Here is a 16,616-nt window from a genome sequence, read left to right as displayed (position 1 = left end):
GCAAATATAGTTTTATTTGAAATGATTACCATGGCAATAGAGATTTTGTATACTGCAAGATAAGGAAAGATACCTTACATAGAGATATGGATCTCACCATTTCCAATCCCCCCAAATAGATTTGCCTTCCATTGAGAGCAGCAGACTGGTGTAAAACATGCTTCACAGCAATGGGGAATTTAAAAATGCATCCAAGTTCTTATTAATGCAAGTCCTTCCACAGTTAAAAACTGGCCAGATTCAGTACAGATTTTATATGAAATGTTGCCTTCAAAGCGTAAGTTCTACTTTCAGTGTGCAATGAATGTGAATTCTCCAACTGGGAGGTCATCCTGCCATCTCCACAGCTCTTAGCAGAAAGGAGGCCCTGGGGTGTGTTGCTCCTCTCTACAGGTAGTTGATTGCTGGAGTGGGAAGTCCCTCTCTGCAGCTTGTCATCTTATCATCTCTCCTGCTCTGGCTGAGCCTGGGGCTTTTATGGGCCTCAGAGCAGGGAAGTGCATGCTGATTGGTCCATGGGCAGCTATGGGCAGGCCTAGGAAAAAGCACCATGAGTTCCTCTCCAGTCCACAGGACTGGCAGCCTAGCCCCCAGGCTTCAGGCCTTCCTCAGCCTGAAGGTAGGGCTTCACTGGGGACCTACCCCCTTCCACCAAGGAACCTGTCTGCCTCCTGCTGCTGTCCATGGCACCCAGGCTGCTTGAGCCAAGGGGCACCTGCAGGCCAGCACCAAGCTGCCCTCAGGCCCTCCTTGGCTTGCCCTCCCATGCTCGTGGGCGCCCAAAGCCTGTAGGGAGCTGAGGTGGCAGGTAGCTGTGTGTGAGTGCTGCCCCAAGTGTATATACACCCAGTTGGGCTGTGACAGTGCCCAGGCTTGGCCCCAACCCTACTCCAAGATCAAAGTGGGTGCTGAGAGCTGGGAGAGACCAGGCAGTGGAGCAGAATCCCCTGAGCCTGTGGAGACAGGGAGCTTCCCAGGCCCCCAAGGGTGCAGACTGTAGACATGGCTGGGTGTTGTACCTGGGAAGGCAGTGCAGAGGCACCGGGAAGGGCAGGGGTCTGGCCTGCTCCTGGGGATGGGGCCTGCCTTCCTGCTGCATCTGGCATCTTGGCAACAGCCACTCTAGATGGGCCATTTCTGCCATCTCCTTCCTAGAATCCTTTCCAGAGTGTCTCCAGAGAATATTTCTAACTGGTGTGTTTTCCAGAATACCTAATACCAAGATTGAAGGAGTGTAGAGGCTCTGAGGGTGAGGTTTTTGAAAATCTAGTTTGCACTCATGGAAGATAAGAATAATTATTGAATTTCTCTTTGACAGTATTTAGCTAGGTCTTCCTGAAGCAAGGTCAAATCAATAACAAATGGTAAAATTTACAGGTGCATGGGTCTTTTGTACTTGTTAATTCATAAGGTTACAGTCTATAAGTTCCAGAACAGGCTGACCTGATGTCCACTAGGGGTAAAAATCTCAGCTACGGGGATGTTTAAGAGCTTCAGATAACTTAACCAGTTTTATTATTTTTGTGTTTCAGAGACAGAGGTCTTTATCTGTTGCCCAGGCTGGCATGCAGTAGTGCAATTATAGCTCACTGCAGTCTCAAACTCCTGGGCTCAAGTGATCCTCTCACCTCAGCCTCCCAAGTGGTTGGGACTGCAGGGGCATGACATCATCCCTGGCTAATGTATTGTACTTTGTTTTATTTTTTTGGAGACAGGACCTCACTATGTTGCCCAGGCTGCTCTTGAACTCCTGGCCTCAAGCAGTTTTCCTGCCTCCAAAGCAGGACAGAAAGCCAGAAACAAGAAAAAAGAAAAACAAAAAGCTTCCAGATAGCTGGGGTAGTAGGCACACATCACTGCCAACTTCAGTTGTGTAGTTACATTTGTACCGCTACCTGTCTTGGGAACTGTGGAGGGTAAGGGTAACAAGATTTCTTTTTTTTTGAGGTGGAGTCTCACTCTGTTGCCCAGGCTGGAGTGCAATGACATGATCTCAGCTCACTGCAACCTCTGCCTCCCAGATTCAACTGATTCTCCTGCCTCAGCCTCCCAAGTAGCTGGGACTATAGGCATGTACCACCACACCCGGCTAATTTTTGTATTTTAGTTCATGAGATTTCACCATGTTGTACAGGCTGGTCTTGAACTCCTGACCTCAGGTGATCCACCTGCCTCAGCCTCCCAGAGTGTTGGGATTACAGGTGTGAGTCACCGTGCCTGGCCTAGATTTTTGATGAACTAGTAACAGCTCTCCAAGTTCCTTTATGACTACTCCAGTAAATGAGTGCCTTTAACTTTAGTAAGGTTCACCTCCCAGGTGGGAAAAACCATTGCCTAACTTGATTTATTTTTTAGTTTAGTTGTTGCAGTGGCTTTTCTACTTGAGAAGAGCTCACCTTCAGAGAATTTACAGGCAACCCTAGTACATGTGCGTCATCTGGTGAATTGGGAAAGTGGATAAAACCCATCTTTAAGTGTTTCAAAGTCCTCTGGGATATGGCTCAGGCTGTCTGTGTCCCACCATCACGGTTTTTCTTTTTGTGTGGGGGTGTGGTTATGATAGTACAGATGAGGCATAGGCCTTTCACATCTCTAGCTACCGAGGGGAAGTGTCCCCACTAATTTATTCGTGGTGGAAGCAGCGTTGTGCATTTTGGTCAATGTTTTCCTCAGTTTTTTGGTGTAACCAGGTGGCCAGCCTTGCTGCATTAGAGACTACTGAAATTGATCCAACAACCTGATTTTAACCAGTGTTTCTATTTTCTTTTCTTTGAGACAGAGTCTTACTCCGTCACCCAGGCTGGAGTGCTGTGGCGCAGTCTCCGCTCACTGCAACCTCCGCCTCTCAGCTTCAAGCCATTCTCCTGCCTCAGCCTCCCGAGTAGATGGCATACATCAGCACGCCTGGCTAGTTTTTGTATTTTTATTAGAGACAGGGTTTCACCATGTTGGCCAGGCTGGTCTCAAACTCCTGACCTCAGGTGATCTGCCTGCCTCAGCCTCCCAAAGTGCTGAGATTATGGGTGTGAGCCACCATGCCTGGCCCAGTGTTTCTGTTTTCTGAATCTAGGGTTAAATACTCTGTCTGAAAAAAATTGTGTGTTAAAAAAAAACAATTTTTTTTTTACATTTTCTTCATCATGAATAACTCCTAAGAGCAAGGGGAAAAGTGTACTTCCTTTGTTTAATATCTGCCAATGCAATCCCGTCACCTTATTGTTGCTTGTACTATGTGCCTTCACTTTTAATTGTATGCCTTTTGGGCATGCTTCTAATAAATCTATTTCTTCTCCATTTTTTAGGCCTCCCTGATGAGGTCAGCTATTCCTTCAGTGCCACAGTATCACCAAATTATGTACAACACCGAAGGCATAATAGCTGTGTGTGTGTGTGTGTGTGTGTGTGTGTGTGTGTGTGTGTACGTGTGTTCCTTTCGACACCAGCTCTGGTAAGGGCTACTAGTTCTAGTATTTGAGCTGGCTCAACTTTGAGTGAAAGGTATCTTCTAATACAGTTTTTCTTTGTTGTTGTTTGTTTGTTTGAGACAGAGTTTATGTTGTTGCCCAGGCTAGAGTGCAATGGCGCGGTCTTGTCTCACTGCAGCCTCTGCCTCCTGGGTTCAAGCAATTCTCCTGCCTCAGCCTCCCAAGTAGCTAGGACTACAGGTGCACGCCACCACACCCGGCTAATTTTTTGTAGTTTTAGTAGAGATGGGGTTTCAGCATGTTGGCCATGCTGGTCTTGAACTCCTGACCTCAGGTGATCCGCCTGCCTCGGCCTCCCAAAGTGCTGGGATTACAGGCATGAGCCACTGCTCCTGGCCCTAATACGGCTTTATGTTGTCACTGCATAACTCCAGTGGTATTGACCTTGATCATTTAAAAAGAATGCTTGCAATCCAGTCTATCATCAATGGGCATTGGGGTGGATTCCAGGTCTTTGCTATTGTAAACAGTGCTGCAATGAACATTCGTGTGCATGTGTCCTTATAGTAGAACGATTTATAGTCTTTTGGATATATACCCAGTAATGGGATTGCTGGATCAAATGGAATTTCTATTTCTAAGGCCTTGAGGAATCGCCACACTGTCTTCCACAATGGTTGAACTAATTTACACTCCCACCAACAGTGTAAAAGTGTTCCTTTTTCTCCACATCCTCTCCAGCATCTGTTGTCTCCAGATTTTTTAATGATCGCCATTCTAACTGGCGTGAGATGGTATCTCACTGTGGTTTTGATTTGCATCTCTCTGATGACCAGTGACGATGAGCATTTTTTTATGTTTGTTGGCCTCATGTATGTCTTCTTTCGTAAAGTGTCTGTTCATATCCTTTGCCCACTTTTGAATGGGCTTGTTTGTTTTTTTCCTGTAAATCCATTTGAGTTCTTTGTAAATTCTAAAATGTGGCACATATACACCGTGGAATATTATGCAGCAATCAGAAATGATGAGTTTGTGTCGTTTGTAGGGACATGGATGAATCTGGAGAACGTCATCCTCAGGAAACTGACACAAGAACAGAAAATGAAACACCGCATATTCTCACTCATAGGTGGGTGATGAAAAATGAGAACACATGGACACAGAAAGGGGAGTACTAAACACTGGGGTCTATTGCGGGGAAAAGGGGAGGGCCAGTGGGAGGGGGAGGTGGGGAGGGATAGCCTGGGGAGAAATGCCAAATGTGGGTGAAGGGGAGAAGGAAAGAAAAGCACACTGCCATGTGTGTTCCTATGCAACTGTCTTACATGCTCTGCTCATGTACCCCAAAACCTAAAATCCAATAAAAAATTAAAAAAAAAAAAAAAAAAAGAATGCTTGCTCCAGATTCTTTAGAACATCAGCTAGATCTTCCTTGGAGATACTCAACTTCATGGTTGCTGTGTTATAGTCCCGGGTTCTTCTTCAGGTGGTGGCGGCAGTGCTGCGAGACTGAGATGATAAGACTGACAGATGGTAACGTGAGAGGCCAGCAGCAGCAGCCAGCCCTAGCTGATGGGCTTGCAGAGCCGTCTTGGCTGTTGCTCGTTGGTAGTAAGGAATGAACAGCAGGTGCGGCCCGTGGGGTTCATGGTGCAACAAGGATAATATCTACAGAAGCACTGACCGTTTTGCAACCACCGTTAAGGCACATAACAAGGAAGAAAACTCTAGCCACTGAGTCTAGAGAAGTGCCTAAATCCGGGCTGGTTTCTGGTGCTTCCCATGTTGTTGAACCAAAGCCTGTTTTTGGTTCCCCATGCCGCCTCCTTTTTGCTTCAGCCAAAGGAAATGTTGCCAAAAGGGTGTAAGGTAAATGAAGATGTTGTTGAGCTAGAGCTGGTATTGGGCCTGCTGTGACAGTTTTCAGAGACGCAAGGTCAGTTTCATCAGGGAACTTTTCTGGTTGCTTGTTTTTGGTAAGTTTGTGGAGGAGTCAAGTTATGCTGGAAAAATTGGGAATCAATTGCTTTTCATACCTCTCAAGTTTCCCAAATCCCATGAGTGTCCTATTTTTGGATAGAGCATGCCTGTTGGTGGAGAGGTCACCTCTTAAATCATATACCACCTCTTGGCAAAATTGTCATTTTTTCTTTGAGGCTTTATCATATTTAGCCACTTGCTCCTTTAGGAGGTGGACTGAGTCCTTTTGAGGGCTTTCCAGGAGAGGTATACATGAGAGCAAGTCTTCTATATTGAATGAAATTGTAACCTTTTGGGAGTGTTATGTCCTTTAAATCATGATTTAAAGACTGGAAGGAATGGCCAGGTGCAGTGGCTCACGCCTGTAATCCCAACACTTTGGGAAGCTGAGGCGGGAAGATTACAAGGTCAGGAGATTGAGACCATCCTGGCCAACATGCTGATACCCCATCTCTACTCAAAATACAAAAACTAGGTGGGTGTGGCAGCGCGTGCCTGTAATCCCAGCTACTTGGGAGGCTGAGGCACGAGAATCGCTTGAACCCAGGAGGCAAAGTTTGCAGTGAGCTGAGATCGAGCCACCTTACTCCAGCTTGGTAATGGAACTCAACCCGGTCCAAAAAAAAAAAAAAAAAAAAAAAAGGACTGGAAGGAATATGAGGTGTTTCTGAGGTATTACTGCCCAAATACCTGTAGACTCTTAATCATTCCAAATAAAGAAAATACCTATCGACTATGTTTACGGAGATGACAAGGAAGGCTGAGAAAGGTCTACCACAGTGAACTATTGCCTTGTAAGTGGAACTGGAGATAGAATAGCGTTAGAATGGGGCACTGTGGGAAATCTGGGAATAACTTTAAGAATGTTTCTTAAGTCTTGAACAAATGAGCATCCTTCCCTTTCCATTAGGTTTGTAGAAAGGCAATACACAGGGTTCTGTAAGCAGTTTTTGATCTGCAAATGTATAATTGGTTTTATTCCTGAACAACTTCTACTTTCAGAGGACATTAGAGTGGCTTACGCAAGGACTTGGGAGGACCCACCTGTGTCTTTTTAAGCTCCATTCCTATTGTATGTCCTCCACCAACAGAGCTTTTGCTCATAAATGCAATGTGCCAGCTGGAGGAAGTTACCTACAGTTTCAAGAGTGACAGTCTAGGCAAGTTTGAGAAAGTCAGTGCAGAAATAGCATGCTGTGAAATTGGGTTTCTAGTGGTTCTTTATTTTCCAAGAATGGTCTTTCAGGTGGGCACTTAATCTGACAGCTGCATTTATATAAAGGGCCTCTGCAAGGTGGGTTGAGAGGCACGAAGCCATGGAGGAGAAATCAGTGTTTTCTTCTGTTGGTCCTTGTATGTTGGCCAAGGCTATGGGTAGAGAAGTGGGTTTGAAATACCCACTGTAGTAACCCACTGATTTCTCTGAGTGACTGATAGTTTTATTGCTGTGGGGTTCACGATAGACAGAGTGGCACTTGTGTCAACTAGAAATAGGCCTTCGTGTGTCTTTATGTCTATATATGTGGTGGGCAGAGTCCTAAAAGGGCCTCCATGCTCCAAGGTTCCCATCCCTGGTTATTGGGCAAACGTTCATCCAGGCACCGCCACGAAGGGATTTTGTAGTCGCAATTAAGGTCCCAAGTCAGCTGGCCTGAAGATTCAGAGATTAACCTATGAGATTATCTGTGTGAGCCTAATCTAATTACATAAGTCCTTAAATATAGAGGACTTTCCCTAGCTGATGGGAGAAGAGGGAGGTAGAAGAGAAGGCAGAAGAAGAAAGAGCCCGACCACAAGAAGGAAGAGAAGTGCCACCACTGGTTTGAAGACACACAGGGCTTCACATAGAGGAGGACTGTGGCTCTTCACCGCTAGCTGGCAACCAGAAAGGAAACAAGGTCCCCAGTCCTACAGCTGCATAGAAAAGAACTCTGCCAGCATCCCGAGCAAGCAGGAAATGGGTTCTTCCCGGAGCCTTCAGATAAAAACCCCGCCTGGCCAACACCTCGATGTCAGCCTCATGAGACCTCGAAGCAGAGAAGCCAGTCAAGCCACCTGGACTTCTGACCTCCAGAACGGTGAGGTGATTAGCAGGTGCTGTTTTAAACTGCTATTTTGATGTGATTTATTAGGCATCAGTAGAAAGCTAATCCAATCAGTGATTTCTTTTCTTCTGAACGAGAGAACAGAAGACATAGCCAAGAACTCTTATGGCCTTTGGAATTATGCCAGCAAGAGCTCTGTTGGCTACAACCAGCCTTTTGCTTTCAAGACAAGACCAAAAGGATAAATCTGACATTTGCCCTGCTTCAAATGTGACCTGCCACAGTCAGGAAAAACCTCACCTGTTTCACTCTGAGATAAATCGTGTCTTGTTCTAGTACCCCACATCAATAAAATACTGAGCATTTCCAACAAAACTATTATGCTTTTTAGAAATATGGTAATCGCGTGAGAAAATGACTGGTTCCCCACCACGAACAAGCTACTGTAATTTGGCAGCTTCGGTGAGGTTGCAGGGAACTGTCATCGCTGTGGTTTTCGACATTCGTGCTTTATGGTTTGACGGATAAACGCGCCTGGTGTCTGACTGCCTTGCCTTCTTTGACTTTTCTTTTCAAAATCCTTTTACCTTGCCTCCTCCTCTGATGCTGGACACATTTTTCCAAAGTCCCTGCTATTGGCAGCATCTACATCTATTTTTTTCACCGTTTTAGACTTGATTCTAGGTTAACTGAGAAACAGAATTCTCACGTCTCATCATCCCTGGCTTTAAGGTTTGAAGTGAGTTCTGTAAATTGGAGGGCCATGGATTTATTTCCTTTTCCATATGCTCCATTTCTGAGTGTCTCTGATAATGCCTTGCCGTAGTGTGCATTTAGTGTTCCTCTAAGTTTGCAATTTCCCAGTGAACTCAATTTCTTTCTCTTTTTTCAGAGACGGCACCTCGCCATGTTTTCCAGGCTGTTCTTGAACTCCTGGGCTCAAGCAATCTTCCTGCCTTGGCCTCCCACAGCTCTGGAATGGTGGGATTACAGGCATGAAGTACCATGCCTGGCTGATCCCAGTTTTTTCTGACTGGATTAGTAATTTGTGACTAATTTTTTTTTTTTATGGAGACGGAGCCCAGGCTGGAGTGCAGTGGTGTGATCTTGACTCACTGCAACCTCCCCCTCCTGGGTTCAAGTGATTCTCCTGCCTCAACCTCCCCAGTAGCTGGGATTACAGGCATGTGCCGTCACGTCACGCCCAGCTAATTTTTTGTGTTTTAGTAGAGACAGGGTTTCACCATGTTGGCCAGGCTGGTCTCGATCTCCTGAGCTCAGGCAATCCACCTGCCTCAACCTCCCAAAGTGCTGAGAATACAGGCATGAGCCAGTGCGCCCGGCTGGGACTGACTTCTATGATGATTAATTCAGGAAGAACTCTTTAAGTGTTTACTTCCATGTCTATATGTGACTTCTTTCAATAGCTGGCTTTGTTGAGATTTCATTTGTATGCTGGGCAATCTGCCCATTTAAAGTGCACGATTAAATGGCTTTTAGCATATATTCATAGGGTCGTGCATCTATCACACTATCCATTTTAGAACATTTTTATTTTCCCCAGAACGAACTCTGTACCCCTTTGTCATTATCCCATCAGCCCTTGGCAACCATCAATCCACTTTCTATCTGTAAAGACCTGCTGAGTCTGGACATATCAGAAGAGTACAATCATAGAACGTATGGTCTTTTGGAGCTAGTTTCCTTCGCTTAGCATACTGTTTCCAAGGTTCGTTCATGCTGTAGCATATACCACTGCTTCATTTATTCTTCTTGACAAATGATACTGCAGTGAAATGTATACCACATTGTATTCTATTCATACATCGGTTGGTGGACGTTTGGGTTGTTTTCACTTTTTTAGATATTATGAATAACGCTGCTTTCAAATTCATGTGCCATGCACAAGTTTTTATGCAGACTTATGTTTTTATTTATCTTCAGTATATGCCTACAAATCGATTTTGTTTTTTGAGATGGAGTTTTGCTCTGTTGCCCAGGCTAGAGTGCAGTGGGGCAATCTCAGCTCACTGCAACCTCCACCTCCCGGGTTCAGGCAGTTCTCTGCCTCAGACTCCCGAGTAGCTGGGATTACAAGTGCCTGCTACCACACCTGGCTAATTTTTGTATTTTTAGCTGTGGTGGGGTTTCACCATCTTGGCCAGGCTGATCTTGAACTCCTGACCTCATGATCCACCCGCCTCGGCCTCCCAAAGTGCTGGGATTATAGGCGTGAGCCACCGTGCTCAGCCTACAAATGGAATTACTTGGGTATGTGGTAACCATCTGAGGAACTGCCAGTCTGTTCTCCAAAGTGACTCCATCGATTTACATACTCATCAGTAGTGTATGAGAGTTACAATTCCTTCACATCTTTTTTTTTTTTTTTTTTTTGAGACCGAGTTTTGCTCTTGTTACCCAGGCTGGAGTGCAATGGCCTGATCTTGGCTCACCGCAACCTCCGCCTCCTGGGTTCAAGCAATTCTCCTGCCTCAGCCTCCCGCGTAGCTGGGATTACAGGCACGCGCCACCATGCCCAGCTAATTTTTGTATTTTTAGTAGAGACAGGGTTTTACCATGCTGACCAGGATGGTCTCGGTCTCTTAACCCGGCTCGGCCTCCCAAAGTGCTGGGATTATAGGCGTGATCCACGGCGCCCGGCCGCATCTTTTTTGATGTGTTTCAAATTGTTATCACTTACCACCTGTATGTTTGAAGTCCAGATTTCCTGTTGGGTGTGAAGTGGTGTCTCATGTGGTTAGATTTGCATTTCCCCGCTGGCTAACGATGTTGAACATCTTTTTGTGTGCTTATTGGCCCATTTGTATTCGTTGGAGAAACGTCTGTTCTAATCCTTTGTCCACTTTTCAGTTGTGTTCTTTGTGTTTTTGTTGTTGAGTTGATGTGATAATTTGCAAATATTTTCTTTCATTCTGTGCTTGTATTTTAACTTCCTCGCCGTTGTCCTTTGAAACACAGAAGTTTTAACTTTAGTGAAGTCCAGTTTGTCTACTTTTGCTTTTGTTCCTTGTGTTTTTGGTGTCATCTCTAGGAAAATGCTGCTTAATCCAAGGTTATAAAGATTTAAGGCTATATGTTCTTCCAAAAATGTCATAGTTTCAGCTTTTACATTTAGATCTTTAATTCATTTTTACTTGTCTTTCAGTCTTGCATGTGGCCTGAAGTAGGGGTTCAGTTTAATTCTTTTGCATGTAGACATCCAGTTGTTGAAAAGATTATTATTGGCTGGGCACAGTGCCTCATGCCTGTAATCCCAACACTTTGGGAGGCTGAGGCGGGCAGATCACGAGGTCAAGAGATCAAGACCATTCTGGCCAACATGGTGAAACCCTGTCTCTACTAAAAATACAAAAAATTAGCTGGAAGTGGTGATGCGTGCCTGTACTCCCAGCTACTCAGAAGGCTGAAGCAGGAGAGTCACTTGAACCTGGGAGGCGGAGATTGAAGTGAGCTGAGATAGTGCCACTGCACTTCAGTCGGTGACAGAGTGAGACTGTCTCAAAGAAAACCCAAAAAGATGGTTATTATTGTTATTCCCCCCACCCAGTTGAAAAGATTATTATCTCCCCCCGTTGAATGCTTTTGGCATGGTTAGTGAAAATCAGTTGAATATATAGATACACAGGTTCATTTCTAGATTGTTAATTCTATTCCATTGTTCTATCTGTCTATCCTTATGCTGACACCGCACTGTCTTGATTATTGTTAACTTTGCGTTAAGTGACGAAATTGAGAATTATAACTGCTACAGCTTTGTTCTTCTTTTTCAAGATTTTTTCTGTTTTGCTATTTTGGGTCCATGAGTTTCTATATGAATTTTAGAATCAGCTTGTCAGTTTTTACAAATATGTCAGCTGGGATTTTGATAGGAATTACATTAATTTTGTAGATCAATTTAGGTAATATTGCCATGTTCACATTATTAAATCTTTGAATACATGAACATGGTATATGTTTTTTCATCTATTTAGAGCTTTTTTAATTTCTTTCAACAATGTTTTATAGTATTCAGAGAATAAGTTACACACTTCTTTTGTCAAATTTCCTCCTAGGTAATTTATTCCTTTTAAAGATCTTGTAAATGAATTTGTTTTTCTAATTTTGTTTTGTTTTGTTTTTTGAGACAGAGTCTTACTCTGTCACCCAGCCTGGAGTGCAGTGGTGCAATCCTGGCTCACTGCAGACTCTGCCTCCCACGTTCAAGAGATTCTTGTGCCTCAGCCTTCTCAGTACCTGGGATTACAGGTGTGCACCACCATGCCCAGCTAATTTGGGTATTTTTAGTAGAGATGAGGTTTCACCACGTTGGCCAGGCTGATCTTGAACTCCTGACCTCAAGTGATCTGCCCACCTCAGCTTCCCAAAGTGCTGGGATTACAGGCATGAGCCACCATGCCCAGTCTGTTTTTCTAATTTCATTTTTTGATTGTGCATCACTAAGGTATAGAAATAACAACAGATTTTTTCTGTTACCGATTTTGTATCCTGAAAGCTGGCTAAACTCATTTATTAGTTCTAATTTTAATGTTTTTCTTAGACTCCTTAGGATTTTCTTTATACAGAATTACATAATCTGCAAATAGTGATGATTTTATTTTTTCTTTCCAATTTTGGTGGCTTTTGTTTTATTTTCTTGCCTAATTTCCCTGGCTAGAACTTCTAGTACAATATTGAGTGGAGCTGGCAAGAACAGACATCTTGATCTTAGCGGAAAAGTAGGCAGTCCCTCTACTAAGTGTGACGGTAGCTGTAAGTTTTCCATAGACGCTTTTTATCAGGCTTAGAAACTTCTATTGCTAGTTTTTTAAAGGTTTTTCTTTAAATTATGAAAGCATATTGAATTTTGCCAATTGCTTTTTTTACACCTGTTAAGATTATTGTATTTTTTTTCTGTTATTGTAATAATGTGATATGTTAAAATAATCTATTGTTAGATATTAAGCCAACCGTCCATTCCTGGGATAAATCCCACTCGATTGTGGTGTAAAATCCTTCTTACACATTGCTGGATTCAATTTGGTAGTGTTTGTTCAGGATTTTTGCATCTGTACCTATAAGATATGTTGGTCTATAGTTTTCTTTCCTTGTGATATCTTTGTTTTTGGTATTGGGCTAATATCAGGCTCATAGGATGAGTTGGAAGGTGTGCCTTCTCTTCTAGTTTTTGGAAGATTTTGTGAAAGATCAGTATTAATTCTTCATGAAGCGTTTTGTAGAATTCACCAGTGAAGCCATCTGATCCTGGGCTTTTCTTTGTGAGAATTTTCTTTTCTTTTCTTTTCCTTTTTTTTTTTTTTTTTTTGAGACAGGGTCTCACTCTGTTACCCAGACCGGAGTGCAGTCTCACTGCAGCCTGGACCTCCTGAGCTCAAGTGATCTTGCCACCTCCATCTCCCAGAGTAGCTGAGACTACAGGCACACACCACTTTTTCTTTCTTTTTTTTTTGTAGAGATGGGATTTCACCATGTTGCCCAGGCTAGTCTCAAGCTTCTGAGTTCAAACCATCCACTCACCTTAGCTTCCCAAAGTGCTGGGATTACAAGCTTATACCACTGCACCTGGCCTAGATTTTTTCTTTTATTACTAATTTAATCCCTTTTCTATGTCTATTTACATCTTCTCTTTTTCCTAGAATCAGTTTTGGAGTTTGTGTCTTTTTAGTAATTTGTCCATTTCATCTAAGTTATCTAATTTATTGGCATACAGATGTCCATGGTTTCCGTCACAATTCTTTTTTACTTCTGTAAGTTGGTAGCAATGGCCTCTCATTCATTTCTGATGTTAGTAATTTGATTCTTCTCTCTTTTTTGTCAGTCAGCCTAGGTGAAGGTTGGTCAACTTTGTTGATCTTTTAGAAGAACCAACTTTTGATTTTGTTGATATTCTCTATTGTTTTTCGACTCGCTATTTCATTACATTCCCCTCTAGTTCTTATCTCCTTTCTCACACTTGCTTTAGGTTTGGCTTGTTGTTCTTCCAGTGTCTTACTGTGGAAGATTAAGTTGTTGATTTGAGATCTTTTTTCTTTGTTATCACAGATTTTTACAGTTATAAATTTATCTCTAAGCACTGCCCTAACTGCATCTCATAAGTCGATGTCTAACTTCTTATTTTTAGTTTGTACAGCCAGCATTTGACTTATTTTCTATTGATAAAATATATATATAAAACATAAAATTTACCATTTTAATTGTTATGTCTGACTCCTGCATATATGCTTCAACCACAAACTTTACAAGACAGAGAGAGACAAACCCAGAGGTAATTGTGATATAAGTGTGGCAAATGGGCTGGTCGTGGTGGCTCATGCCTGTAATCCCAGCACTTTGGGAAGCCTAGGCGAGCAGATCACCTGAGGTCAGGAGTTTGAGACCAGCCTGACCAACATGGAGAAACCCATTCTCTACTAAAAATACAAAAAAAAGAGAGAAAAATTAGCCAGGCATAGTGGTGCATACCTGTAATCTCATCTACTTGGGAGGCTGAGGCAGGAGAATCGCTTGAACCTGGGAGGCAGAGATTGTGGTGAGCCGAGATCGTGCCATTGCACTCCATTCTGGGCAATGAGGAAAACTCCAACTCAAAAAAGAAAAGAAAAATGTAGGGCAAGTGACAATTTTGTGTAACAGAGAGACTTTCAGATTGAGTCAAGGCTGGGTCAGTTTTTTTCTGGAGCGCACTGGTCTCCATGACCCAACATCATCTGAATGAGAAGTACAGATTACAGACAGAAAAGGCAGAAATTCAGAGAGCTGCAGGACTCTGCAGATAGAATTTGAATCAGTTGCTCAGTAGCTTATTTACTCCTCCACAACAAAGCTCAGTAGCTTATTTACTCCTCCACGACAAAGATTTCTTTCAAAAGAGAATTAATAGATAAGTTACAAATCAAGGTTGAAAACTCAACAAACCACTTTAGCATCCCAACAAAGTCTCACACTCTGAGTCATGGATTGGAAACTACTGACGGGAGACTCAGGTTGTAACTCCACAAACAAGAAAGGCATTATTGCTGTTGAGTGACTCACCACAAAAAGCAGCAGAGACCCTGGCTGTGGGCTTAGCCCTTTGAGCTGATGGCCAACACGCCTCAGATTGGGTTGTCCACTGCTCCAGACAAGGAGGATCGACAAGGCAATCTTAGTAGAACTTCCAGGATTGTTAAAGAAAAGGCAATGAGTGCCACAGCGATGGAAAAATAGAACACTGGATTTATTTACGTGCTAGACAACAGCCATGCCCGGCTAATTTGTACACTTTTTGTAGAGATGGGGTCTTGCAGCCAGGCACAATGGCTCACACCTGTAATCCCAGCACTTTGGGAGGCCGAGGTAGGTGTATCACTAGGTCAGGAGTTTGAGACTAGCCTGACCAACAGGGTGAAACCCTATCTCTACTAAAAATACAAAATAATAATAAAATTAGCTGAGCGCAGTGGTGCATGCCTATAATCCCATCTACTTAGGAGGCTGAGGCAGGAGAATTGCTTGAACCGAGGAGGTGGAGGTTGCAGTGAGCTGAGATCGCGCCACTGCACTCCAGTCTGGCACAGAGCAAGACTCCATCACACACACACACACACACACAAAATATGAGAAGAGGTGGGGTCTTGCCTAGGCTAGTCTCAAACTCCTGGCCTGAGGTGATCCCCCTGCTTCAGGCTCCCCAATTTTAATTTTTTTGGTATGAAGTTTCGCTCTGTTGCCCAGGCTGGAGTACAGTGGCGCAATCTTGGGTCCCTGGGTTCAAGTGATTCTACTGCCTCAGCCTCCTGAGTAGCTGGGACTACAGGCGTGTGCCACTGTGCTCAGCTAATTTTTTTTATGTTTTTTAGTAGAGTTGGGGTTTCTCTGTGTTAGCCAGGATGGTCTCGATCCCCTGACCTTGTGATCCTCCTGCCTCGGCCTCCCAAAGTGCTGGGATTATAGGCATGAACCCATCCCCCTTTAGTTGTTCATTAATCACCCAGAAACCCTTTCTATTCCTACTAAAACTTTTTAAAACAATGTTTTTTAGTGAGCACAAGGTAAGTGAATAAGCTTCATTATTTTCTAAGACCTTGTTTCAGTGCTCTGAGATGCAGACGGTAAGTCAGCGGTTCTCAGCTGGCCGGATCGTTGTCTGCCACCACTCTGGGGACATTTGCCAATGTCTGGGGATGGTTTTGTTTATGACTTGCAGGGACTATGCCCTTGGTATCCTTTGGGTAGAGGCCAGGGATGTTCAGGGTAAGCCCGCAGTGATCGCCTGCTGGAAGCGTCAGCAGTGCCGAGGTGCAGAAACTTTTAGCTAGAAGAGCTGGCTCTGCAGCAGGCACTCTGGGCTGCCTGGCCCATGGCCACCATGTTGTGCTGGCAGAGCCTTGCCATAGAAACTGACAAGGCCAGATTCCCTTTCAATTTCCCTTTCCCCTTCTTTCCTTACAGAAAGGACTGAGCCAATTCTGATCAGTGGGCAGCAGCCATTACCCTCTGAAGGTCAGCGCAGTTAGATGTAGTGACAGACACACTTGGAGGTGCCACAACCTCCTGAGTGTCCTTGCACTCCTTGTCCATTTGGTCTTCTTCACTGTGGGGCATCCTCCTGACCAACAGATAGCTCTAGATCATCTTCAGGTGCTTGGCTGAAAACTCACAGAAGAAATAGCTCGCTGTGGACATCTCCTCTGCCTTCACGGAGTAGTTTTGGCAGCGTGACGAGCTTGACTTCTCAGGTCGGCTAGTTGGTGATTCCTCCGCTCTGCTAGCTTCCCTCTCACACCTCCACAACTGGCAAGGTCTCGTACCCATAATAGATCACTCATCCCATGACCCATTGTGGTTTTGCCCACCTGAGAACCCTGAAAGATGCCCCTGGATATTACTGTCTGCAGTGGGCAATGTTCTCTGTCCCTTGAGGTTATGAAATTTTCATCTTATTCCACATCAGAGAAGTAGAGTATGTCCTAGCCCAGCAAGGACACTCGCTCTGATTTTGGTGGGTTCTAAATCTGTCATAACCTCACACATCCAGTTAGGCATTTTCAGGGACAAGGGAACACGAGCTCAATCTGACTTTACTTTCTGCTTTTGGAGAGAAAGTGGGTGACCTGTTGTGTTTCTGAGAAATGAGTCTAGGGAGGTGTGTGCCCCACTCTCTGCTCAC

The 16,616-nt window shown here is 44.0% G+C and overlaps 1 protein-coding gene across 13 annotated transcripts in view; it reads left to right on the top strand.

The window, feature by feature from the left end:
- The window catches only part of LOC103793584 (uncharacterized), an 85,842-nt gene that overhangs the window by 8,265 nt on the left and 60,961 nt on the right, over window positions 1-16,616 (top strand). For 9 of the 13 annotated variants that reach the window (XR_013536574.1, XR_013536575.1, XR_013536576.1 and 6 more), the window contains one exon: window positions 4,471-4,554. The exons of 3 other annotated variants lie outside the window; for them this stretch is intronic. Coding sequence is in view for 5 of the 10 variants with exons in the window: in XM_078375954.1 (XP_078232080.1) it covers window positions 4,471-4,554 (84 nt within the window). In the remaining 5 variants the exon portion in view is untranslated. Of the gene's footprint in view, window positions 1-4,470; window positions 4,555-11,496; window positions 16,186-16,616 lie in introns of those variants that run through there. One more of the 13 variants, XR_008482367.2, reaches the window with a different exon arrangement.

Source organism: Callithrix jacchus, chromosome 6, assembly GCF_049354715.1.
Source record: "Callithrix jacchus isolate 240 chromosome 6, calJac240_pri, whole genome shotgun sequence".
Lineage (NCBI taxonomy): Eukaryota > Metazoa > Chordata > Mammalia > Primates > Cebidae > Callithrix > Callithrix jacchus.
The sequence above is the reverse complement of the archived record's forward strand: the minus strand, read 5'-3'. Positions and strand labels throughout refer to the sequence as shown.